General features: G+C 41.1%; 1 protein-coding gene across 8 annotated transcripts in view; it reads left to right on the plus strand.

Moving 5' to 3' along the window:
• The window catches only part of nrxn2b (neurexin 2b), a 474027-nt gene that overhangs the window by 405008 nt on the left and 42607 nt on the right, over positions 1-26412 (plus strand). For all 8 annotated transcript variants that reach the window (XM_067447624.1, XM_067447626.1, XM_067447625.1 and 5 more), the window contains one exon: positions 20853-21034. In XM_067447624.1, coding sequence (XP_067303725.1) covers positions 20853-21034 — 182 coding nt within the window. The remainder of the gene's footprint in view (positions 1-20852; positions 21035-26412) is intronic.

Genomic DNA, 26412 nt, shown 5'->3' on the forward strand with positions numbered 1-26412 from the left:
AAAGCATTGTCTTCTGTACGGTTTAATTGTTAAAGCGCTGTGTTCCTGGTGTGCAGACAGACAGACAGTGGCTGTTATCTGATGCAGTTGGAGAATTTCACAATCAAAGCCGCTGTAAAGGTTGCACCGCCGTCACAGCCGTAAAGGAAATAACAGGCACGTCCTCAGGCGACGCATTACGCTCACAGGACGAAACAAATGAAGCCAGCGGCCGCTGCAGTGACCTTCAGAGAGAGAAGAGTCTCACACACACACACACACACACACACTGTCTGCCGGTTAATACTTACTGAACGAGCTATCTATCTATCTATCTGTCAATCCATCTATCCATCCATATCTATCTACACTATATTGCCAAAGGTTTTCTGCCGCCTGTCTTCACACACACACATGAGCTCCCCATTGTTAACCCGTGGGGTTTAATCTGGAGTCGGCCCACCCTCTCTAACAGCTCCAGCTCTTCTGGGAAGGCTTTCCTCAAGGTTTAGGAGTGTGTTTATGGGGATTTTTGCCCATTCTTCTAGAAGCTCATTTGTGAGGTCAGGCACTGATGTTGGACGAGAAGGCCTGGCTCTCAGTCTCCGCTCTAATTCATCCCAAAGCTGTTCTATCGGGTTGAGCTCAGGACTCTGTGCAGGCCAGTCCAGTTCCTCCACACCAAACTCCTCATCCATGTCTTTATGGAGCGACGCTTTGTGCACTGGAGCGCAGTCATGCTGGGACAGGAAGGGGCCGTCCACAAACTGAGCCCACAAAGTCAGGAGCGTGAAATTGTCCAAAATGTCTTGGTGAAGCATTAAGAGTTCCTTTCACTGGAACTAAGGGGCCAACCACACTGTGACCCTCAGCATGTGCTGACCCCGCTCTGTGATTATACGTGGCCTCACACTTAGTGGCTGAGTTGCTGTTGTTCCCAACTCTTCATCTATCTATCTATCTATCTATCTATCTATCTATCTATCTATCTATCTATCTATCTATCTATCTATCTATCTATCTATCTATCTATCTATCTATCTATCTATCTATCTATCTATCTATCTATCTATCTATCTAAATCATGATTGGTTTTTCTTACATCATGTGGTCTCTTCTGTCTAATCAACGACACACATTAATGAACAAACACTGTGAACATCCACTGACGGGACGAGTCAGTTACGATTAGATATACATTAGTTAGAGATCATTCCTGTGATGCAGCGTGTGGTCCAGAGGATCAGGTTCAGATTTAGAGCTTATGAAGTTTATAGACCGTCCGTCAGGAGGAGGAGAGATCGATGTCGAACTGCTCCTCATCCATCAGATGCTCCGAGCGCAGTGAATGAGGACACCTGAGTCCCACCAGAGATCTCTGGGATACTTCAGACATGAGTGATGTGTGCAGGAGAGAGCGAGTGACGCTGATGGATCTGGAGTCATGTTCAGAATGAAGCTGTAAATAACATGAACGTTTGATGTTCGTCCTATTGATGCTCTTATTTACAAAGGAGCAAAAGCATTCATCCCAGACCATATACTGCACTGGATAAGTCTTTTTGGGACAGCACTTTTGTTGTCTGTATAATGACAGAGAGAAAGAGAGTCAGTCAGAGCGAACAGACAGCTGGCCGTGACCTTTAACCTCAGGGTCACTAATGGACGTCTGAAAGCGTCTGTCCTGCAGCGATTACCTGCGTCTGAATCTGCTCAAACACACATAATGCAGCTCATTCCCAGCAAACAGAGGACGTTCTGGCGAGGTGCGCTCAATGGGCCTCACTCAGGAAACTTTCGTTAATGTATGAGCAAATTCAGTCTAATTTAAATGGACCTTTACGAAAAGTCTTCGTACACCACATTCGTTAGGTGTGTATGTTAGTGAATTTCCAAACGTGTGGAAATAGGATGCACGTGCACGCTCATTCATAATTATCATAATCCCCGCCCGTGAGTTACAACTGCCAATGACGTGACCAGGAGCGCTGTGGACTCTTCTGGACTTCTTTCTCAGGTTTGGCTACAGGATTTTGCATAAATGTTGAAGAGACTAATTGGCCATATGACTAGCAATGAATATTAAATTATCATGTGTCCACCAAAGCATTAGCCTAGAAATCTAGACGCACACCTAGCGGCAGCAAATCTAATCTGCCGCGAGTGTCGTCTAGCAACTCTCAATACCCTTCTGAGCTTTATTCGCCTAACTCTTGTCGGGCCAATCACATCGTGTGTAGAGTCGGTGGGCGGGGCCATAATGACGACGGCCGAGTTGCGTTTGCATGCTTCTAGTAAACACAGAAACTGGCGAATGCGGTCTGTCGAATCAGCTTTGGCCGCGACTCTGGAAGACTTGAGTTAAGCTTTTCTCTGAGAAAAGAACAAAGAACGGCACTGAAGTCATTCTTAAAAAGGGAAGATGTGTTCTGAGTTTAGCCGACCGGATACGGTGAATGTTTAATCTGTCAGCGAGCTCTGCTTCACCTTCGTTGCTCTGGTTGGTGTGGCGCTATCCTATCGCGTGCAGAGGGAGTTTGACAGACAGCCGTTTATCCGCCCCTCAGATTGAGCCGTCAATGGTGAGTTTCTAGACCAAACATCTTGATGTGGGTCTGGCTTGTCCGGCTACCAAAGCATGTTTTAGCCAGTTAAACACCTGGTGCGCTTCTGAAAACGGCCAGCTGGTAGCGCTTGAGAGCGTTTTGCTAGGTTAACGTTTTTCCAGCTGAGATAGTTTGATAGCGATGCAGAATATCAATGGCAGTAATGTGTTATTACTAATATCTCATTTGGAAGAATATTACTGAATTTAGAAATGCAGTAAAAGGCAGTATTAACTTCTCTATTATTGTTGTTCGGTTGGTGTACAAGTGGGATGATTGGTTGGCGTAGTTTTTGTCCCGCCCCTCCTCCACTGTGATTGGACGGCCTGGTAAAAAATGACAGTGAAGTGCGTTGCCTATTGCCCAATGTTAATCAGTACAAACGAAACAAAAAAGACGGGCATATCAACTCCTGAAATATTATTACGGTAGTGATAATAGTAGTGATAATAGCCTACATAGTGCATCAAATGCAATGTCATCAGTTTGCCTAAATTAGAAGAACACAGACATTTACATTTACATTTACATTTAATCATTTAGCAGACGCTTTTATCCAAAGCGACTTACAAAAAAGGGGAGAGTAATAGAAGCAACGGAACAGACAAGGCCAAAAACCTGTAAGAGCTGTAAGAAATCTCAATTAATTAGCACAATACACAATTTTTTTTTTTTTTTTTTTTTAAAGACAGACATCTACAACAAAAACTCACGTCCGCAGATAAATGTTTTATGCACCATTTACTCGTGGTAGGGAGCAGGTATACATATGAACAAACGTTCTTCCAGTAATGTTAATGGAATACTTGTTCTGTTATTTTTTATGTTTTTTTAAATGTTCAGAAACGTTCCCCTAATGTTTGACGAATGATACAATGGAACGCTCACATAACCAAGAGTTTGTGTTTGTTTGCTGGGTTGTTTCTCTCATACTTCAGTTTGACAGAGGGTCTTTGTTTGCAGCTTGGAGTTATTGATATCGCGGGTGGTGTGTTTCTGTGCTGTTATTGACTAGTTTCTGCAGGGAACATGCGCTGCTTGTTAGTACTTTGTCAACGTGTTTGCTGCTGAATGAGCTGATTGATCAGTGCGGTGTGTGTGTGTGTGTGTGAGTGATTCAGTGCTCTTCTATCTTTAGTCTTTCTGTAGGTGTTTTGATGAGTGTGTGCATTCGTTTCCGGAGTATTTTCCTGTTAATAATTCAGAGACTCACGATTCCTCTGTGTGAGACTGTGATTGGCTGCTCGGACGAGCGTGAGAACATTTGTGTTTGATAACATCTGCTCCTGTGATCCAGTTTGTTCGCAAATGCTGATGTTTGGGCCGATAGCATCACCAGCAGGGTCTCATTGACATTTAACAGACACTTTACCCAAAGTGACTGCATTTCATCAGTTCATGTAATGAAACCCATGAGCTAGTGAGCTGTGTGAGCTACAGTGACAATGAGCTCACATCTACTGATGAACAAACGCTTGTTCTAGCGATGCACCGTTTCAGGGGGAAATCGGAAGCTTTTCAAGCTTTTATTTTGGCACAAAAAAAAACAAAAACAAAAAACACAGAAGCCCTAAATCTCTCTTGTATTAATCAGTGCTTCTCATTGCACATTAGGGAAGATGATTAATGCTTTTACATGTGCCTGTTACGGTATTGATTTTATTTTGATTAATCAAAACAGACCAGAAGCAGCTTCTCATCATCATACAGTAACAGTCATATAATAATCTTCAGTTTCATATGACTCTGTGTCTCAGACGTGACGGTCTGCGGAGGCTTCTGCACTCTGTGTGTCGGCAGACGTGAGGGTCTCCAGTGACATTTAGCGAACGCAAAGAAAATTAATAAATAAACACACTGAGGGAGATTAAAAAAAAGACCAGAGATTCTGCTCGGTAATAGTCTGGGATGGACGAGTGATGATGAGCGATAAAGGAATGAAGGAAATGTCAGACTTGACACGTGACACATGACTTGTGTGTGTTTGTGTGTGTGTGTGTGTGTGTGTGTGTGTGTGTGTGTGTGTGTGTGTGTGTGAGAGAGAGAGAGAGAGAGAGAGAGATAGAGAGAGAGAGAGAGAGAGAGAGAGAAATATAGAGCTGAGTATCGTCAGCTTAAGAATGAAAACTAACGCCATGCTTCCTAATGATATCTCCCAGTGGAGCAGATACAGGGTGAAGAGCAGCGGTCCTAACACTGAGCCCTGCAGTACCCCATACTGAACTTGTGATCGGTGTGACATCTCTTCATTTACTGCTACAAACTGATAACAGTCAGATAAGGACGATTTAAACCATGCCAATGCAGTTCCAACATTATTTGAGAGTCTATTCAAAAGAATGTTGTGGTCAAGTTTTCCTGAGTGGTAAAATGATGCAATATTGTAGTAGATGGTTATAATTTTCTCTTTAATATTATCAATCTTGCATGTAAAGACATTCATACATTCATTTCTGCTTTAAGAAAGTATTATTGCATATACAAAAAAAAATGGTTAAATCTGCTTTTCTTGACCTAACAGTTTTTGTGTATGCAATAACGCTATCTTTCTATGAAATGCGAGAAACCCTTTAGTTTAGTTTTCTTCCAGCTGCTGATGTTTTGAGGGCCTGAGTGTGCTCGTTGTTCCACGGTGTTGGACTATTTTCTTTAATCTTCTTTAAGTAGTTGCTTTAGTTAAGTTAGGAGCAACTGTGTCTAAAGTCTGGAAAAAAGAGAGTCAATAGTTTCTGTTGAAACATTGAGTTCCAGTTTTAGTTTTAAACTATCGGAGTGAAGACAAAGAGAGTAAAGGCCTGTTTACAGGGTCAAGACCTGGTTTTAGGGATCAGGTCATAATGAGGTTAAGTGTAGGAGTAGGGTAAGGGTTTGGCACTTAGTTGTGTCGGGTAGGGTAACACACACACACACACACACACACACACACACACACACACACACACACACACACACACACAGTCTCCTCATATAGAGTCTCATTATCGTCTCCTATGACCCATTTAGCAGCAACGGAACACCTGACTGCAGCACAAATGAACACGTTCACAAGTCTGTGTGTGTGTGTGTGTGTGTGTGTGTGTACAGGAGTTGTAGGTGAGATTCTGGTGATCAGACCATCTGTTCTTTGTGTCTGCTCTTTTATTAGCGTCAGATTCTGAGATATAGTGGCACATCTTCCTCTCACTGGCATTTTATGCTATAGTTATTGCTAAAAAGTTGGTTACACTTTATTTTAAGGTGACAGTTACATTGTGCTTACTCAACGAAATACACGTTCTGATTATATTAATTAACATGTGCTTACTATAGAGTTACGGTTATGGTTTGGTTTAGCGCTAGTTACTTGTAATTATGCATAATTTACTTTTATTACATAGTATCATCACCTTAAAATAGAGTGGACACATTTTTTAGATTTGTGAAGGCGAATCGAAATCAATTTAATGCATCAGTGATGAATAAATGTATTACGTTTGATCGGTAGTATATGGTTGTTGTATTAGTTCTGTGGTAACATCAGTCGAACAGATTATTGACAGTGTGTTGTCGATCAGCTTTTATCCTTCACTAACGTTTTCTCTTTTTCTTTCTCTCTTTCTGCCTCTGACTGATTCCACAACACCAGGTGAGTGATTTCCCTTCTTTCTGCGTGTCATTTTGCACATGTAACACACGTGTTGATGTCTGATTTTGTCTGCTGCCATTTTTCACAGTTAATTTCACAGTTTATTTTAAGTCTCCGCTCACTAAAACCAAACATTTCACAGTAACATCAGCGCCTGCGATTTCAGCGGCTTCAATATTTCATCCTTCTCGTGTTGTTTATCCGCAGTGGATGTTTTATTTAGCGAAACCCCATTACAGGGTGAAAAACTCGGCAAAGGCAGTCCAGGTCTCGACATTCAGACACAGCCAGAAGATTTTTTGTGCTTCATCAAATTTTAATAAAGCCCAGTGTTTTAATGGCCATGGAGGGACGGATGTGAAAGCTTTTTTAATTACATGGCCGTGCACTGCATCTTTGTTCTTGGCACTGAATGATGCCATCCTGCACTTCAGAAAACTTCCCCTAGCTTTACATTCATAGCGTTTAATTGCATGTTGAAAGACTCTGAATAAATCGCACCAGTTGTCATGTGTGGAGAAACTAGCGCAAACTAAAGCTTTGACATCTCTCTTAAACATCCGTTCATTACTGCACCTTTTACTTATCACGGAAAGAAATACTTGTGTGAATGCATGAATGCAATATTTTCAGACACTGAATTGTATGTTATTTACAATGAAATTATAGTTTAAATGCATATAAGATGCAGTTAGTTGAACTTTTGACTCACTATGTACATGTGGTTTCATAACTCTTGTATTTAAAATATGGTAATGCCTGTATTTACTTACATATACACAGTTGCAACTTATTATGTTTAAAGAATATCAGCTTTAAATGTGATATTGAAGAACACACTTTAAGTGCACTTAAGGGCATGAAGGTGGATGATATAGTTAAGGTTGGGTTGATCTGAACACAGATTCATGTGATATATAAGTATCATAGGTAATCCATAACTTTTTGTTGCCACGGTTTGAAGATGATACGATATATTTTGGTTCGATAAACCCGTTTTCGTTCATGTTCATGATTTAAGTGGATGTTTCTAGCGGATATTTGTTTTTGTTTTAAACACGTACTTTATTTTGATGAATTTTTCAGTAATCAACACTTCATATCTTCAGTCATTTCTCTTTACTGAATGTAAGACTGTTTAGATATTTGTGCTGGAGAACGAGACTGAGGAAGAATGTCATTTTTGCAGTCGAATCGCCACTAAAAGCATCCTTTATTTTGGGAGGCGGTTGAGGAATAAATTGTTCAACCTGGTCTCATTGGCAAAATGTACCTGTGGGTGGCAATGTTTACTACACTAGGTAAATATCGCGACAGTTTTAAAGTGAAATGACCACTAGAGGCAGTAAAACAGTATTTTATTTATATATATTAATTATATATATATATATATATATATATATATATATATATATATATATATATATATATATATATATATATATATATATAATTTTTTTTTTTTTTTTTTTTTTTTTTTTTTTAACCACAGTCCATGATTTGTATATGAATACATTTTGTAGTTTGCCTCACTTAAAAAGCTCCATATGTTGGGCTTTTCTGACATATTAAGTTTTCTCGATAGCTCAGCTGGTACAGATTTGGATTTGCGATGCTGGACGCTCGGGAACGAATCCCGAATCATGATAAAAGACGAGTTTAAAACACAAGCTAAAATGACATGGATATAATCTTATTTTTGTCACATTTACTTTTGTTAACACTATCGGGTATACTGTAAAAAATTATATGTTCAATAAGTTATGACAACATATGTTTTTACATTGTTTTATCTCATCAAAATAAGTTAAAAATGTTAAACTTTTTTTATAAGTTATACAAGATGTAACTCATTTTTTAAAGTCAGTTTAACATAATTTAAGTTGAAACAACTTAAACATCCAAGTCGATTGTACTGCAAAAGTTTTTTGTTTTTTTTTTACAGTGTAGGTTTAGGGTTTAGTGTGGGTTTAAGTTAAAAAACCAACGTGATAAAACATGCCAGATTCACACAAAAAGTCTCATGGTTCAAAGTGAAATGACCACTAGAGGCAGTAAAAAAGCATTATATATATATATATATATATATATATATATATATATATATATATATATATATATATATATATATATATATATATATATATATATATATATATATACATATATACATATTTTATATAATATATATATATATATATATATATATATATATATATATATATATATATATATATATATATATATATATATATATTTTTTTTTTTTTTTTTTTTTTACCACAGTCCATGATTTGTAAATGAATATGTTTTGGAGTTTGCGTCACTTAACCAGCTCTATATGTTGGGCTTTTCTGACATATTAATCTTCCTCGATAGCTCAGCTGGTACAGATTTAGACTTGCAATGCTGAACGTTGAACGAGTTCCCGTGAAAAACGAGTGATGATAAAAGACGAGTTTAAAACACAAGCTAAAATGATACGGATACAATCTTATTTTTTATCACATTTCCTTTTGTAAGGGTGGATCGCCTACAGAGGTTCAGACTGCAGGGTTGCCGAACGACTAAAGAAACGTTATCAGCGTGATGGTAGAAAACTGTCCATTTCTCGTCTATAACCACCACTGCAACTTATACCAACGACGGAAATAAGCGCAGTTACAATAGCACAATATGTGGGAGAGCGCTGCTTTAATGGGACTATATTGTATTGCAATAGGGAGCTCTTCAAAGTCAATACCAAACCAAAACTAGTTAGCATATGATTTATAACTGAAGGAATTTAATGACAAAATCTGGTTATGGTTACACTTAAAATAGTTACAAAATAGATGAATGAGATGATCAAACTTATACCATTAATCGTACCCAGCATGTGTAGAATGTTACCTGAGAGAGAGAGAGAGAGAGAGAGAGAGAGAGAGAGAGAGAGAGAGAGAGAGAGAGAGAGAGAAAAGAGAAGAGCCCATAGAAGAGACCGTCAGAGAAAAAAAGACCGAGAGCAACAGTTGCAATCTTCTTTTATCCATCCCTTGACCATGTGACTGAAACCCTGAGACATTCAAACTGACCAGTCAGACCAGACTTCCCCCACTGTACTACAGGTGTGGCACCATTTGGCCTACAGGCCCTCAACATCTCTCTGTCTTCAGGAATCCCAAACAGCCCCACTGATAAGAGAGAGGGGGGTGAACAGAGTAAAACAAATGTCTTTGTTCAAAGAAAAATATCTTTGATTATTTTGGATTCTTACACTGTTGTTAACACTATCGGTCGGTTTAGGGTTTAGTGTGGGTGTACGTTAAAAAACCAACGTAACAAAACATGACAGATTCACACACATCTGTTCCGGGAATATGTACGTATTTGTATGTATTTAGTGGTTTGCGAACACGTTGCCACAGGTATGAAAGCAGACCGGGCTGAAGTTGTGCGTTATCGCCCGGTTCTCCTCTGTCTTTAAGTGGAGGGTAGATGTTTCTCCAGCTGACGGCCTGAATGGCTTGTGTTTGTGTTCCTCCAGCGAAGACGAGCTTTAGGACAGGGCTGCTGGATGATCACAGGCGGACTGATTAGTGTTGTGCTCTGCGGATTGGTTGTTGAGTGTGGTTTTGTCAAGCGTGGCCCTGGAGGGTCTGATCTCAAGGGCCCGTGTGCCGCTGTGATTAAACTCACTGGATGCGTTCAGCTGGAATTAATGAATTACACATTAATCCTTCCTAATCTATTCCTGCCTTCCAGTGTGTCACTACACTGCTCACTTTCCTAATCATAGTAAACAAACGGCTGCAGTGAGGGACTCGAGGATAGGCAGAAGCCAAACTTCTCATGCTCCTAGTTTATGGTTACTGTCCCGTCCATCTGTTGGTTTATGGTGTTCCTCATCCCCACCGATGTGATGTGGTGTGTGTGTGTGTGTGTGTGTGTGTGTGTGTGATGTTCTCAGTCGCAGTCGGTTGAATCTGTGAGGTGGAACAGCCTGATTTTTTAAAGTAGGACACGTTTCTGTATCAGCATCGACATGTTTTTCAGCCAATCCGATTGTGGGATCTGTTCAGGGTTCGGTTTGGGACTGGAGTGAGGCTTGACCATCGTATCCCCATCTGATTACACCTGTGATTTATTGAGTGGGATTGTGTTTCTTCAGCAGGAACACCTTACTACACACACTCTTATTGACACAGGAGTTTTAGCCCTAAGTCATTGATGGATAGAAGTAGATCAATGTGCATTTAGACACTGCTGTGGAAAAGAATGGCTTTTGTGAGAGTTTTGTGGAAAGAGTCATAAGATCAGCTTTTAGTGTTGTTCCATTGAAAGTTCAACTTCTCAAGAGACACAATCAGTTTAAATGATGAACAGATTCAACAACAAGCACAGAGCTCATTAAATACGGCAAACGGAAGCTCAAACATGCCGAGAACAAACTAACAGACGGACAGGCCTGTGTTCGTGAGGAAGGTCATGTTCAGCTGGAGCTTCAGAATCTTTGGACTCTGGTTTCATCTGCGTGGCTCGTGTCCGTGTGTGTGTGTGTGTGTGTGTGTGTGTTTGTACAGTTGTGCTGCCGTATCCTTTGGCATCTGTTCTGGTGTTTTCATGTTTGGCATTTGAGATCGTCGCACACAAAATGGCTTCCCAAGTCTCCTTTGTGACAAGATGTCTGGCCTAAGAGGAGATCCGGCCCGCTCCCTCTCAGATCTGTGTGATGGAGGTCGTCCCCGTTTCTCCTGATGCTTCTGTGTGTGTATGTTTTCGGGGATGTAAATAGCTTGTGAATATTCTCCTCTCATTCTGACTTCAGACCATCTGTGTGAGCCTTATTCTGATCGAGAGCCGTCTGCGTACACACACACACACCAGAGTCTGAAATAGCTGTCGGAAATAGAGGTGTGTGTGCACTGAAGCTCGTGTTCAGGTCATATACTTCATAAGTAGATTTTCATGAACGTTATTTGGATGCTGTTTGCATTTCTATATGTAAATATATAGTAAAGTGTAATTAGGGGCCAAGCGCTGAAGGTACGTAGGCAACTATTGGCATTCTTCTTCGCCATCTTCTTCCAATTCGTCTTCTGTTCTGGCATAGAAACACTTGTAGGAAAGTTATGAAATTTGGCACACTGCTGGAGGACATTCCTAACATTAAGTACACACATTTTGGAGTCTCTAACGCAATCCCTCTAGCGCCACCACCTGTCTAACATTTCACTCATGTTTATGGTAATAACTTTTGAACCGTGAGGGATAGAGACAAAAATTCGGTAACAATTTTGAATAATGGTCCGTTATTAATAGATAACTATGCAGGACTAATGCGTAGCACTACATTAACACTTCAGAATATAGAAACCAGCTGAACTCATCAGTGAGTAATATTGAATTTAGGAGATAGTTCTTTATTAGCTAATGAATAGTTATTGAATGAGATTAGCCTCATTAATAACTAATAGGTAACAAGGAAAAATTATTAAGAATTACTAATTAATTACTAATCACAACATTAACATGTCTCATATGTGAGAAATTGTCTTTTTTTACTCTCGGTGTGGTCATAAAAGGCATCACTAATTACTTAAGTGTTATCTAGAGTCATTATTCAGGAACGTCTAGTGATCTTGACCATTATTATAAAGTGGAAAACATTCGAAGATCACTATTAGCTCTTAAAAATTGTCCTTTTTACACATTTACATATGTAAACTTGCGCGTTTTTTTTAAAAACATGTCAAGCTTCTCCACCGTTTAAACGCAAGAGGATTTCCAGATATAGGGCTGAATAGAAACAAAGGTATCTGTGGGTCTGTCCAGTAACTTACGATGAACCCAAGACAAACTGCAGCCTTTGCAGAAGCATTTCAGTGTCTCAGACTGTCTGACTGAAAGCAGCGATGACGGACACATCCGTGCTTCTAGGTAGGCCATTTAATGGATAATATATTAATATAATATTCCATACATTATCAAAGCTTGGCAGACTTATTTTTCTAGACATTAGACCGGTTAATTAATAGATTATAGCCTAATTAATGTTATGATTTTTTATCATTTAGCTGGGCTATATTAATAATAAATAATCCTGTCATATAAAGTTTGACATTTAAAAAATATTTAGATAAAAATGGGACCAATAATTGCATAATAATATAGTCTTAATAGTAAATTATTAAAGAAAATTTAATTTAGTTTTTGAATTTCAGAACATTTTTTTTCAGTAAAGTGGTTACTGTTTCAAAATGACTGCTTAAAGAGACAGCGCACCAAAAAATTAAAAATCTGTCAATTTCCTCACCCTCAAGTTGTTCCAAACCTGTATGCATTTCTGTTATGTTGAATTCCTACCATGGAAGGAAATGGTGCCCCCAAAGCAGCCTGGTTACAAACTTTCTTCAAAATATCTTCTTTTGTGTTCAGCAGAACAGAGAAACTCATACAGGTTTGGGACATCATGATGGAGAGTAAATGATGACAGAATTTTTATTTTTGGGTGAGCCATCCCTTTAAAGTGCACCAATATAGTCTACTAAAGAGTTCTTTAGAAATAAATAAAATAATCAAATGTAAAATAATATAAAATGTGTTCTGTTGCAAGCTTGCATAGACCTACTTGAGTCCATGTTTATTGTTGAGCTGTTGTCATTGTTTAATTGTCACTCTTATCACTACTATCCCTCTTGTGTCACTCTTTAAATGCCAAGTTCATACATGATTTTCAAAAACTGATTCAAAACTGATTTGGAAAAAAAAAAACCTTACACACAAAATAACTTATTTTTTAATATAAAAAGTGATTGTGCATGATTATGTAGCATTATGGCTTTACAATCAAAAATGGTGGTTATAATGGAAGTCAATAAGGGCAAAAACAGCCACGAACAGTAAATGAGGGAGAAACAAAAACTGATCCTTTACAAAAACTAACAATGCATCAAATCTAAAGTTGTTACTAATCTTTGACATGCTCAATAATGTGATAAGAGGTAAAAAAAAAATATCCTGTCCACAATCATTTTTTATATTGAAAATAAGTAATTTTGTGTGCATGTTGTGTTTTTTTCCAAATCAGTTTTGAAAATCATTTATGAACTTGACAAGTAAAGAGTATTTTGTTTAATTATTATAATGGTACTGGATTGGGCCGAAAAGCCTCATAAATGAATAATCGTATTCATTCCTAAACTATGGTGCATTTCCATACTCCGTAATAAATAATAGACTATTTAATCTGGGCAAACCTGGTGGGATGTCCCCACCAAAGCTGAGACCAAACCTACGCCCTTGAGTCCGATCCAGACAAAACCACTGCTGAAATAATCTTAATTCAAACAGAAAACTAGATTATTTTTCTCACCCCATTGGCAGATTATTTATCTTATTTTAAGCAAAAACTCTCTTCATTTTGAGTTATTTTCCCCAAAACAAGACAATTACTTTTGCTTGTCTAGTAAATGTTTCTTGTTTTAAGAATTTTTAGATGTTTGGACTAGAAACAAGACAAAAATACTGAGGAAGAAGAGCATTTTTTGCAGTGTATGCTACCAAACTGACTCTTGAGGACGGTTCACTTCAATCTTTGGACGTATTGACACCAAACTTTGCACCTCACTCTGACCACACCTCATCAGTTTGGTCCCCTATTGGTCAGAAGTGATAAATCATTAAATCATTATTATTTACTGTATTTAAAATGTTACAGTTAATCGTAATAGGTCATTAATGGTTCATCGTTGCAGTTGGTCTGACACTCCCATCCATGATGGTGTTTTTTCTTGTCTTCTTTGCACTTGGCCTCAATAATGGCTGCTATATTTTACTCCTGTGATCAAAGCTGAATTTATCATCATTAACCCAGTCTTCAGTCAATCAATCAATCAATAAATCAACCAATCAACCAATCAATCAATCAATCAATCAATCAATCAATCAACCAATCAACCAATCAACCAATCAACCAATCAACCAACCAATCAACCAATCAATCAATCAATCAACCAATCAACCAATCAACCAATCAACCAACCAATCAACCAATCAACCAATCAATCAACCAATCAACCAATCAACCAACCAATGAACCAATGAACCAATCAACCAATCAATCAACCAATCAACCAATCAACCAACCAATCAACCAATCAACCAATCAACCAACCAATGAACCAATGAACCAATCAACCAATCAATCAACCAATCAACCAATCAACCAACCAATCAACCAATCAATCAACCAATCAACCAATCAACCAATCAATCAATCAACCAATCAACCAATCAACCAATCAATCAACCAACCAATCAACCAATCAACCAACCAATCAACCAATCAATCAACCAATCAATCAATCAATCAATCAACCAATCAACCAATCAACCAATCAACCAATCAATCAACCAATCAACCAATCAATCAATCAACCAATCAACCAATCAACCAATCAATCAACCAATCAACCAATCAACCAACCAATCAACCAATCAATCAACCAATCAACCAATCAACCAATCAATCAATCAACCAATCAACCAATCAACCAATCAATCAACCAATAAACCAATCAATCAACCAATCAACCAACCAATCAACCAATCAATCAACCAATCAACCAATCAATCAACCAATCAGCCAACCAATCAATCAACCAATCAATCAACCAATCAACCAATCAATCAATCAACCAATCAACCAATCAATCAATCAACCAATCAACCAATCAACCAATCAATCAATCAACCAATCAACCAATCAACCAATCAATCAATCAACCAATCAACCAATCAACCAATCAACCAATCAATCAATCAACCAATCAACCAATCAACCAACCAATCAATCAATCAATCAATCAATCAATCATCTTTATTTCTATCACTCTTCTCCAGTGCCGATTGTGTCAGAGCAGCTTCAGTGTTAAACAGGACAATACTGCAGCAGAATTAGATTTGGCTGTACAGTCGTTCTGGAGTAAACAGTGATGTTATCAGCTTATTTTAATTCATATCATATTATATAGTTTAGAGAATTAAATAAGACCTCATTAATTAATGCTATTTGTATATTTAGTTGAATAACTTAGATCATAATGTTAGTGTCCCCAACTGAGCAAGCCAAGCCAGACGATCCTTCACTAATCATTCTGATATTATGATTTGCTGCTCAAGAACCATTTATGATTATTACCAAAAAATCAAATTAAAAATTCAGATTCTTTGATTAAAGGAAGTTCTAAAGATCAGCATTTATTTGAGATATAATCTTTTGTGACGTTATAAATGTCTTTACTGTGCTGACCCCAAACGTCAAATGTTTGATTGATTGTGTGTCGCTGTTTCGTCTTCAATGCAGTCGCACAACTCAACAATACACACTTGTGCTTATAATTACACACACACTGCGGAACGAGGGATCAGTTTTATCCGTTTAGTGTCAGGTGAAGGCTTGAGCTCTGGTAGTTGTAATAGATGTAAGTGTGTTTGACTGCAGTGACACACGTGAGGCGTTACATAACACACACAGAGAGAGAGAGAGAGAGAGAGAGAGAGAGAGAGAGAGAGAGAGAGAGAGAGAGAGAGAGAGCGGTGGATGTGGGACAGTGATGGATGAGACAGAAGACGGTCTAAAGGCCCAAGAGACGCTCCGACTGTAAGAAAGAAAAAGAAAAGCAAGTCACGCAGAAAAAGAGCGATAAAAGAATAATGCAGGATGAAGCGTCTGCGTCCTTCAGGTGTTTGATTCCTCCGCTGAGGCCTTCGTGACAGCTCAGGATTCACAGAGATCATGACAATTAAAGGGTTAGTTCAGCCGATAATGAAATGTCTGTCATTAACTCCTCTCCCTAATGCCGCTCCACACCCGTAAGACCTCCGTTCATCTTCACACACAGTTTAAGATATTTTATATTTAGTCCGAGAGCGTATGCAAGTGTATGCACACTATACTGTCCATGTCCAGAAAGGGAATAAAAACATCATCACAGTAGTCCATATGAGACATCAGTGGGTTAATTAGAGTCTCTTGAAGCATCCAAAATACATTTGGGTCCAAAAATAACAAAAACTACGACTTTATTCAGCATTGGCTTCTCTTCCGTGTTTGAATCGATCAATGATTCGGATCGCGTGTCAAACTGCTGAAATCACGAGACATTGGCGATCCGAATCATGAATCGATTCGCTGATTCATAACCGTTTGAATCTTTTATTTGAGGATTGAACACAAACGCGGAAGAGAAGCCAATGCTGAATAAAGTCGTAGTTTGTGTTATTTTTGGACCCAAATGTATTTTGGATGCTTCAAGAGACTCTAATTAACCCACTGATGTCTCATATGGACTACTGTGATGATGTTTTTATTCCCTTTCTGGACATGGACAGTATAGTGTGCATACACTTTATTCAGCAAATGAACAGCTGCGACGCGTCTCCATCGATCCTGTGAGGGATGAAAGGCCTGCTCTCACTCAGGTCCTGCTCGTGTGTATTGATCTCCGTCGGTCCTCGAGCAGAGCAGACGTCCATCATCAGATTTGAAGATTTGCAGGGTTAATTCAGCCCAAACAATACTCTCTCTGTCCTCATTTACACACGCAAACCTGTGTGACTCACATTTCGAGACATTTTCATTGTAGATCAAATTAAAGTCACTGGAGTCAAATGTTGTTTTGGTCTCCAGCATTCGTTTAAATATCACAGTCGAATATAAAATAACCCGAGGTCCTGACTCTGTGTGTGTGTGTGGGGGGGGGGGCATGTTTTTGTTCACAAATGTGTATAATGCCATGGGTATGACACAGGTATTACAGGAGAGGGTGAAATATGAGGACATTACCCATGGCCCCACTTTACAAAAGGCTTATAAATCACACAGGAGGAGTTTTAGTGTGTGTGTGTGTGTGTGTGTGTGTGTGTGTGTGTGTGTGTGTGTGTGTGTGTGTGTGTGTGTGTGTGTGTGTGTGTGTGTGTGTGTTTGTGTGTGTGCGTGTGCGTGTGTGTGATCGAGATCGCAGCGTCTCCCGCATTCGTGTGCATCCCCGCGGCTCTCTCTCATTTCAGTCACGCTTCATATTCATGAGGAAAAGAAAATGAGATTGGAAGGATAGTGTGGAAGAGAGACCCTCGACATGTCTTCTCTCCCGGCAGCCATTTTAAAGTCTCTCTTTGTTTCTGCATGCGGCTCGTTTCCACTCGACTGGAACGGGTTTGTATGACGGTGCTGCATGTAAACAGAAACAGAGACATGATGAAAGGAAACTCGCTCTCGTTCTGCTTCTGTTTTCCTTCTCTAAAGCCATTCAATGCCTTCCTGTCTTCTCCTCCTCTTCGCTCAGCTTCCCATGAGGCTCTTGTATTTTCTCTGATGTTTTTCCTCTGATAATTAGTTGTTGCCAGATACTAGCAGCAGGAGCGGGTTTGGCCTGAGGGAAGCGAGAGAAGGCGATTGAGTCTGGGCTCCGAGTCAATTCTAAATCATTGCTTGTTTCTGAATCGGTGGCTTGTGGCAAAGTTTCTCAGCCAGGCTGTAATTGTCGAGGTGTGGCTGATAAATGAGGCTCGTGAGTCACATGAGACGCTTCAGAAATCCTGACGCTTCAGCTTATTTATGTCTTTTTAGGAATTCAGGATCAATTAATCCTGCTGACATCCTCAACTGTCAGAATGCTACACATTTGTGTTGAATAGGCGACCTCTAGTGGACGGAAAGCTGCATAGTGCACCTTTAATGTCGGTTTATCAGTGATGTGTAACCTTATCTATGCATTGTAATAAGTGTTACAACACATTTTTTTGAGACACCATTATCCATCTACATAATTAAGCTTAGTGTTAAATTACCACACCCATGTTAACTTTAAAACCAGTTTGTAATAACACAAGCGTGGGATTATGAATTATATTGAGAACATCATACATAGAAAGCATGCCGTAATATAACTTACCCACTTTTCAAAGCGTTTCAAACTACCCTCACTTCTTCAGGAGGTGCAGCAGAAACACGACAGACCTGAGACTTGACTTGATACTTCGTGACTTGGACTTAAAGACTGAGACTTCTGGAACAAATGCAAGTCTTTTGGCATGGCATACCTGATTCCGTTCTCTATTTACTACCCCCATGACAGCACAAAATGCCACCTTTTACTATTCATTTATTCACAAATATATGCAGCAGCAGCGAATATCACAAAACATTTCTAAACACACCACGCCGAGAGCGCCTGACGCCTCTGAAGGCACGCAAATTCATCCCCCATTAAAAAAACTGCTGTTAGTGAATTAGCACAAAACAGTGGCAATATAGTCAAGCCTTACCTTACAAAAAAGCAATTTGTTGATGAAGCTGCGGTGTTGCACAGCAGCAGAGGCTTCCTCACAGTCGATTTTCAATAAGTGCACATTTCCATGTCCTTTCATATGCAATTTATGACCCTGTCCAACTCCTTTCCACAAACAAGACACGCAGATGGAAATGTGTTGTTACTCTAGCCTAACGTTTGTCTATACACAGGTTTAGTTACCGCCAGCGCTCACTGGAAGACTACATCATCCAGCATTGCTTGAGATCTACAGCAAACTACGGCGACTCGAATGGCTCAAAATACACAGCACCCCCACCCCCCGTGGTGGTTCTAAATGGTGTAATATTGTACAAAGTTGAAAGTAATAGTAATGATTTAAGTAGTATTTTGTGTGCTTTATTGTGCAATTTTAAAGTAAAAGTAATCTGTTTTGATAGTTCAATACACTAAGTATGACAACTAGCTGAAAAAGCTAATATTGCTAAAAATAGAACAGACTTGACTTGAGACTTGACTTGGACCCTAAAGACTTGAGAATGAACTTGGACCCTAAAGACTTGAGACTTGACTTAACTTAGACCCTAAAGACTTGAGACTTGACTTGGACCCTAAAGACTTGAGACTTGACTTAACTTAGACCCTAAAGACTTGAGACCTGACTTGACTTGGACCCTAAAGACTTGAGACCTGACTTGACTTGGACCTCAAAGGCTTGAGACTTGACTTAACTTGGACCCTAAAAACTTGAGACTTGACTTAACTTAGACCCTAAAGACTTGAGACTTAAATTGGACCCTAAAAACTTGAGACTTGAATTGACTTGGACCCTAAAGACTTGAGACCTGACTTAACTTGGACCTCAGACACTTGAGACTTGGCTTGGACCCTAAAAACTTGAGACTTGACATAACTTGGACCCTAAAGATTTGAGACTTGAATTGACTTGGACCCTAAAGACTTGAGACTTAACTTGGACCCTAAAAGCTTGAGACTTGACTTAACTTGGACCCTAAAGACTTGAGACTTAACTTGGACCCTAAAAGCTTGAGACTTGACTTAACTTGGACCCTAAAGACTTGAGACTTAACTTGGACCCTAAAGACTTGAGACTTAACTTGGACCCTAAAAGCTTGAGACTTGACTTAACTTGGACCCTAAAGACTTGAGACTTAACTTGGACCCTAACGACTTGAGACTTGACTTAACTTGGACCCTAAAGACTTGAGACTTAACTTGGACCCTAAAAACTTGAGACTTGAATTGACTTAGACCCTAAAGACTTGAGACTTAACTTGGACCCTAACGACTTGAGACTTGACTTAACTTAGACCCTAAAGACTTGAGACTTAACTTGACTTAACTTGGACCTCAGACACTTGAGACTTGGCTTGGACCCTAAAGACTTGAGACTTAACTTGGACCCTAAAAACTTGAGACTTGACTTGACTTGGACCCTAAAGACTTGAGACCTGACTTAACTTGGACCTCAGACACTTGAGACTTGGCTTGGACCCTAAAGATTTGAGACTTGAATTGACTTGGACCCTAAAGACTTGAGACTTAACTTGGACCCTAAAAACTTGAGACTTGAATTGACTTAGACCCTAAAGACTTGAGACTTAACTTGACTTAACTTGGACCTCAGACACTTGAGACTTAACTTGGACCCTAAAAACTTGAGACTTGACTTGATTTGTGAACATGTCTAAGGGCTATTGCAATGCCAGAATCGTGGGTTCCATTCCCAGTGCATGCATATACTGACCATTTAACGTGTCCGGAATGAATAAGCAGATCAAGCGTGTTTTGTTACAGTATTTTTGCATAAACTCATTTTATTTTTGCCTTAGTGTGTTGTTGATAGTTTCCTTAACTTGTTTGAATTTAAATCATTGAATTTCCATCATGAGGACTCTTTTCTTTTAGTCTGCTGGAATGTTTTTGCAAAGATTGGATACTTCATTGGCGTGTGACTCACTGAAGAGACTTGGGCTCTGATGAAGCTCCATTAGGCCTCGGTTCTCAGGTGCTGATTGGCACTTGATCTCAAACCAGCAGAGCCAGACGCTTGGAAAGTCTCTTGAACACAATGACTTATGAGCATCAACACTGCAGCTCTGATTAAAGCAGATGGAAGCGCGCGTGAGCTCAGCGTCGCCTCATTACATGAGCAGAGATGCAGTGACCTTCAGCACACACTCAAACCTTCGCATACACACGCGCATGGACTGAAGAGTAAGCAAGGGTTACTAACAGACGCTGGTCTTCAGCTCATTCAGCTGTTAGAAGGGCTTTTGAACATTCTGCCAGTGTTTTGTGGAGAGCTAATTGTTTGTGTCTGTTTCAGCTGGGACGACCTACATCTTCGGCCGCGGAGGAGCCCTCATCACCTACACCTGGCCGCCGAACGACCGGCCCAGCACGCGGGCAGACCGGCTGGCCGTGGGCTTCAGCACTCAGCTTAAGGAGGCCGTCCTGGTGCGGGTGGAGAGTGCCAAGGGTCTCGGAGACTATCTGGAGCTTCACATAGTAAGAAAGATGCCTGGGGCCCTAAAGGGGTGGGGCTTATGGTGACTGAGTGCGTTTCAGGGTGGGGCTTATGGTGACTGTGTGTGTGTTAGAGGGCGGGGCTTACGGTGACTGTGTGTGTGTTAGAGGGTGGGGCTTAAGGTGACTGTGTGTGTTAGAGGGTGGGGCTTAAGGTGACTGTGTGTGTTAGAGGGTGGGGCTTACAGTGACTGTGTTTGTGTTAGAGGGCGGGGCTTACGGTGACTGTGTGTGTGTTAGAGGGTGGGGCTTACGGTGACTGTGTGTGTTAGAGGGTGGGTCTTTTGGTGACTGTGTGTGTGTTAGAGGGCAGGGCTTATGGTGATTGAGTGTGTTTCAGGGTGGGGCTTATGGTGACTGTGTGTGTGTTAGAGGGTGGGTCTTATGGTGACTGTGTGTGTGTTAGAGGGCGGGGCTTATGGTGACTGAGTGTGTTTCAGGGTGGGGCTTATGGTGACTGTGTGTGTGTTAGAGGGTGGGTCTTTTGGTGACTGTGTGTGTGTTAGAGGGCAGGGCTTATGGTGACTGAGTGTGTTTCAGGGTGGGGCTTATGGTGACTGTGTGTGTGTTAGAGGGCGGGTCTTATGGTGACTGTGTGTGTGTTAGAGGGCGGGGCTTATGGTGACTGAGTGTGTTTCAGGGTGGGGTTTACGGAGACTGTGTGTGTGTTAGAGGGCGGGGCTTACGGTGACTGTGTGTGTGTTAGAGGGTGGGGCTTACGGTGACTGTGTGTGTTAGAGGGTGGGGCTTACGGTGACTGTGTGTGTGTTAGAGGGCGGGGCTTACGGTGACTGTGTGTGTGTTAGAGGGTGGGGCTTATGGTGATTGTGTGTGTGTCAGAGGGTGGGGCTTAAGGTGACTGTGTGTGTGTGTTAGAGGGCGGGGCTTACGGTGACTGTGTGTGTGTTAGAGCGTGGGGCTTACGGTGACTGTGTGTGTGTTAGAGGGCGGGGCTTACGGTGACTGTGTGTGTGTTAGAGGGTGGGGCTTACGGTGACTGTGTGTGTGTTAGAGGGCGGGGCTTACAGTGACTGTGTTTGTGTTAGAGGGTGGGGCTTACGGTGACTGTGTGTGTGTTAGAGGGTGGGGCTTACGGTGACTGTGTGTGTGTTAGAGGGCGGGGCTTACGGTGACTGTGTGTGTGTTAGAGGGTGGGGCTTACGGTGACTGTGTGTTTGTTAGAGGGTGGGGCTTACGGTGACTGTGTGTGTTAGAGGGCGGGGCTTACGGTGACTGTGTGTGTGTTAGAGGGTGGGGCTTACGGTGACTGTGTGTGTGTTAGAGGGTGGGGCTTACGGTGACTGTGTGTGTGTTAGAGGGCGGGGCTTACGGTGACTGTGTGTGTGTTAGAGGGTGGGGCTTACGGTGACTGTGTGTGTTAGAGGGCGGGGCTTACGGTGACTGTGTGTGTGTTAGAGGGTGGGGCTTACGGTGACCGTGTGTGTGTTAGAGGGTGGGGCTTACGGTGACTGTGTGTGTGTTAGAGGGCGGGGCTTACGGTGACTGTGTGTGTGTTAGAGGGCAGGGCTTACGGTGACCGTGTGTGTGTTAGAGGGTGGGGCTTACGGTGACTGTGTGTGTGTTAGAGGGCGGAGCTTACAGTGACTGTATGTTTGAGGGCGGAGCTTACAGTGACTGTATGTTTGATTTTGATGGTAGGGCTTGCTGCCTATTTTTCTGTCCGTCTGTCTCAGAGACACTGATCATTTGTTCATCTGGATCTGTGTGTCTGTTTCACTTCATTAGTCCAGACGTTAGATGGACTGTTTGTCATTTTGGTCTCTCTGGAGCCTCAATGTGTTCCTCAAATTCTCACCACAAATCTAAACTCTCTCTCTCTCTCTCTCTCTCTCTCTCTCTCTCTCTCTCTCTCTCTCTCTCTCTCTCTCTCTCTCTCTCTCTCTCTCTCTCCCCCCCTCTCTCTCTCTCTCTCTCTCTCTCTCTCTCTCTCTCTCTCTCTCTCTCTCTCTCTCTCTCTGAGATCAATTACTGGCATGTTTTCTCAGTCCCTCCAGTAATTGTCTCTCAGTGTGTGATGAAGGACAGACGGAGAGTCTCGGGCTGTTGTTGCTATTGACCCTTTAACGCCTGTCTTCCCCTCTTTTAACCATCACTGCTTTCTCACCACAGACCCGTGTGTTTTGTGTCTGATAATGACCTTGGGTTGTGAGGTGTGTGTGTGTTCTCCTCCTCTGAAATAGCCTCTGTGGTGTGTGTGTGTGTGTGTGTGTGTGTCGGCAGTACGTGTTTGTGAAGGTGTGCGGTGATTAATCTGTGTGTTGGTGTCTGGAGGGGACGGCAATTAATTTTACCCTGCGTGGGAGGAAACTCTTTCAGCCCTCAAGACACACACACACACACTCTCTCATAAACACACACACACACACACACACACACAGCTTCTGTTTTCTCCAGCTCTACAGTTTCTGTTTCAGAAACGAGGGCATCATTATGAACACTAAAAGTTACCACAAGAGTGACCAGAAGCCTCAATTCAATAAACTGATCCAAATAAAAAATCAGTTTTTCTGACCCCACTGGCAAATATTTGTTCTTTTTTTAAAGCACTCATTTTCTCAGAAAACCACACTTCATATCTTCAGTCGTTGTGTCTCCAGTAAATGTGTCTTGATTTAAGAAGGTTTAGATAGTAGTGCTGGAGAACGAGAGAGAAACACTGAGGTAGAAAGTGTTATCTGGCGGTGTTATTCTTCATTGGTGCGATCAGTTCTTCCTCCGGTTGTCAGTGTGAGTTGGTTCGTGTTTCTCAGACTCGTCAGAACTGGCGCTGCTCGTCCTGGGTGGGCCGCTCTCCGCAGATGCGCTCCATTAATCTCCGAGTGACACTTCTGTGCTGTAGGTCACTTACTAGTGAGCATCTGGGCATCTCTGCAATCTTTCCTCAGTCAATTAGAAGGGAAGCATACTGTGTGTGTGTCTGAATGATGTACTTCAGAAGTCGGAGTATAAAGCCCATTCATTTTCTCCATATAGGGAAACGGAAATTTAATGATAACTTTTAAACCTTTATAGACTGTCTTTAATCCCTTTGGAAAAAATACACATCCAAACCCAATGTTACTGAAAACGTGCACCACCGCGCTCTGTTAGCGTGTAACTGACAGAGACATTGTCATATTTGCAGACGAGTTGTGATGGTTCTTCTTCCGTTCATCTGTTCAAGCATATGTAGCTGCTGTTTGTTCGTTCACCTCATCGCCACGTGTTATCAGACTGATTGAAATAACCAACTGGACACACACACACACACACACACACACACACACACACACACACACACACACACACACACACACACACACACACACACACACACTACCCATCACAGGAAACATTCTGCATTTTTACTTTCTCATAAAAACTCCTCCTGTGTGATTTATAAGCCTTTTGTAAAGTGGGGCCATGGGTAATGTCCTCATATTTCACCCTCTCCTGTAATACCTGTGTCATACCCATGGCATTATACACATTTGAGTCCTGATATGTCACAAAAACATGCCCACACACACACACACACACACTTTCTGTATTATCCCAGAAGGCATTTCTTCGAAGGCTCTCAGTCTTTCATGGTTTATCAAGCCGCTCAATAAGACGCAAATATTATTCTCGGCGAAAGCGATTGCGAGTCTAAAGGCTCAATGATTAAAGATTGAACTGAGTACTGTGACCATTGTGATTACAGCGGAGCAGATAAACGAGAGAGAGAGAGAGAGAGAGAGAGAGAGAGAGAGAGAGAGAGAGAGAGAGAGAGAGAGAGAGAGAGAGAGACAGACATTCCTGAAGCATTTGTGCATTGTGTCAGGAGCATTGTCCTGCTGGAAAACCCACCAGAATACCGTTTCCATGAAAGGCTGAACATGGTCTCAGCAATGCTTAGGTAGGTGAAGGTGTGCTGTGGTATATGGCCCCAATATGTTAGCAGCAGATCCTTTAAGTCCTGTTAGTTGTGAGGTGGGGCCTCCATGGATGAGAGTCGTTTGTTTGGCACATGAGATTCATCGCACTGCCTTCCCATAGTGCATCCTGGGGCCATGTGTTCCCCAGGTAAGCCACACACACACACCCGGCCATCCACGTGATGTAAAAGAACACGTGATTCCTCAGACCAGGCCACCTTCTTCCATTGCTCCGTGGTCCAGTTCTGATGCTCACGTGCCACTGTTGGTGCTTTCGGCAGGGTCAGGGGTCAGAGGTCACCCTGACTGGTCCATCAGGCCGTCACAATCTGGCCAAACTCGCTCAAATCCTTAGGCTTGCCCATTTCTCCTGCTTCACACACATCAACTCTGAGGACTAAATGTTCACGTATATCCCATCCACTAACAGGAGCCGTGATGAAGAGATCATCAGTGTTATTTGATATAGTATTAATCATATTGAATAAAAAACAACGAATATTGTTATTCATCATGGTTTTAATATCACATGAAGTTGTGTATCTGTTTTTGTTCTGCTCATGATCAAGCCTGTGAAACAGTTCCTCTGGTTAATTGAAAACGAGTCGTTTGTTAATGAATCATCATCGGTTCTCTGCATGAATTGTGAGAATATGTCTGAGAGCGAAGCTGTTTAGTGATTCAGGGAAGAGCCTGAGGGATCGTGGGAGTGTTTGTGTGCGTCGTCTCGGGGACCGCCAGAGATTTTAATGATGTTTACGACGCTGTAGTCGCCCTGTTTTTGAAGATTGTCCCTGGTGCTTCGGTCCGTGTTGACTATTGTTTGCAGGAAAATTAGAACAACAATTAAAAGGGAATCAGTGCATGTAGGAAGTGTTGTCTGTGAGAACATAAGGGGGAAGAAATGGACACAGATCCTCAGAAACATCCACAGCTCATTCAAAATATGAATAAAGTTAGTTAAATATATGAAATAACATTGGTTATAGGTTAGAGACGTGAGTTTTAGTGTTACTTTACTGATGGTAGGATGAGAAATGCTAGTCTGTATTATATAATTTCTATATTAGTTTTAATATAGAAATTAAATTCTAATATAGAAATTAAATTAAATTCCCCCCCCCACCCCCCAGCAATAAATTCACACTCCTTAGAGATTACACTCAAGAGTGTTAAAGTAACATGGAAGCAGAGTTAAAGTTAATGAGATATTTAAGTAATTAATTAAGTGATGAGTGACTATTAATGATGAACACCTGCTGTTAACAAGCAGAATTACTGAAGGAAGCGTTTGCTTTAGTGGGGCTCTTTTGTTGAGCTGGTGGTTTAAATAAAAGCTGTTTGAGGGCTGAGAGACTGCGGGTTTATTCCTTTTTAAGCACGAGACTGAAGGGAAGGTCACCGTTCTCTGCCAAGTCAAGTCAACTTTATTTATATCCC

This window comes from Pseudorasbora parva, chromosome 1 (genome assembly GCF_024679245.1).
Source record: "Pseudorasbora parva isolate DD20220531a chromosome 1, ASM2467924v1, whole genome shotgun sequence".
NCBI classification, from domain to species: domain Eukaryota; kingdom Metazoa; phylum Chordata; class Actinopteri; order Cypriniformes; family Gobionidae; genus Pseudorasbora; species Pseudorasbora parva.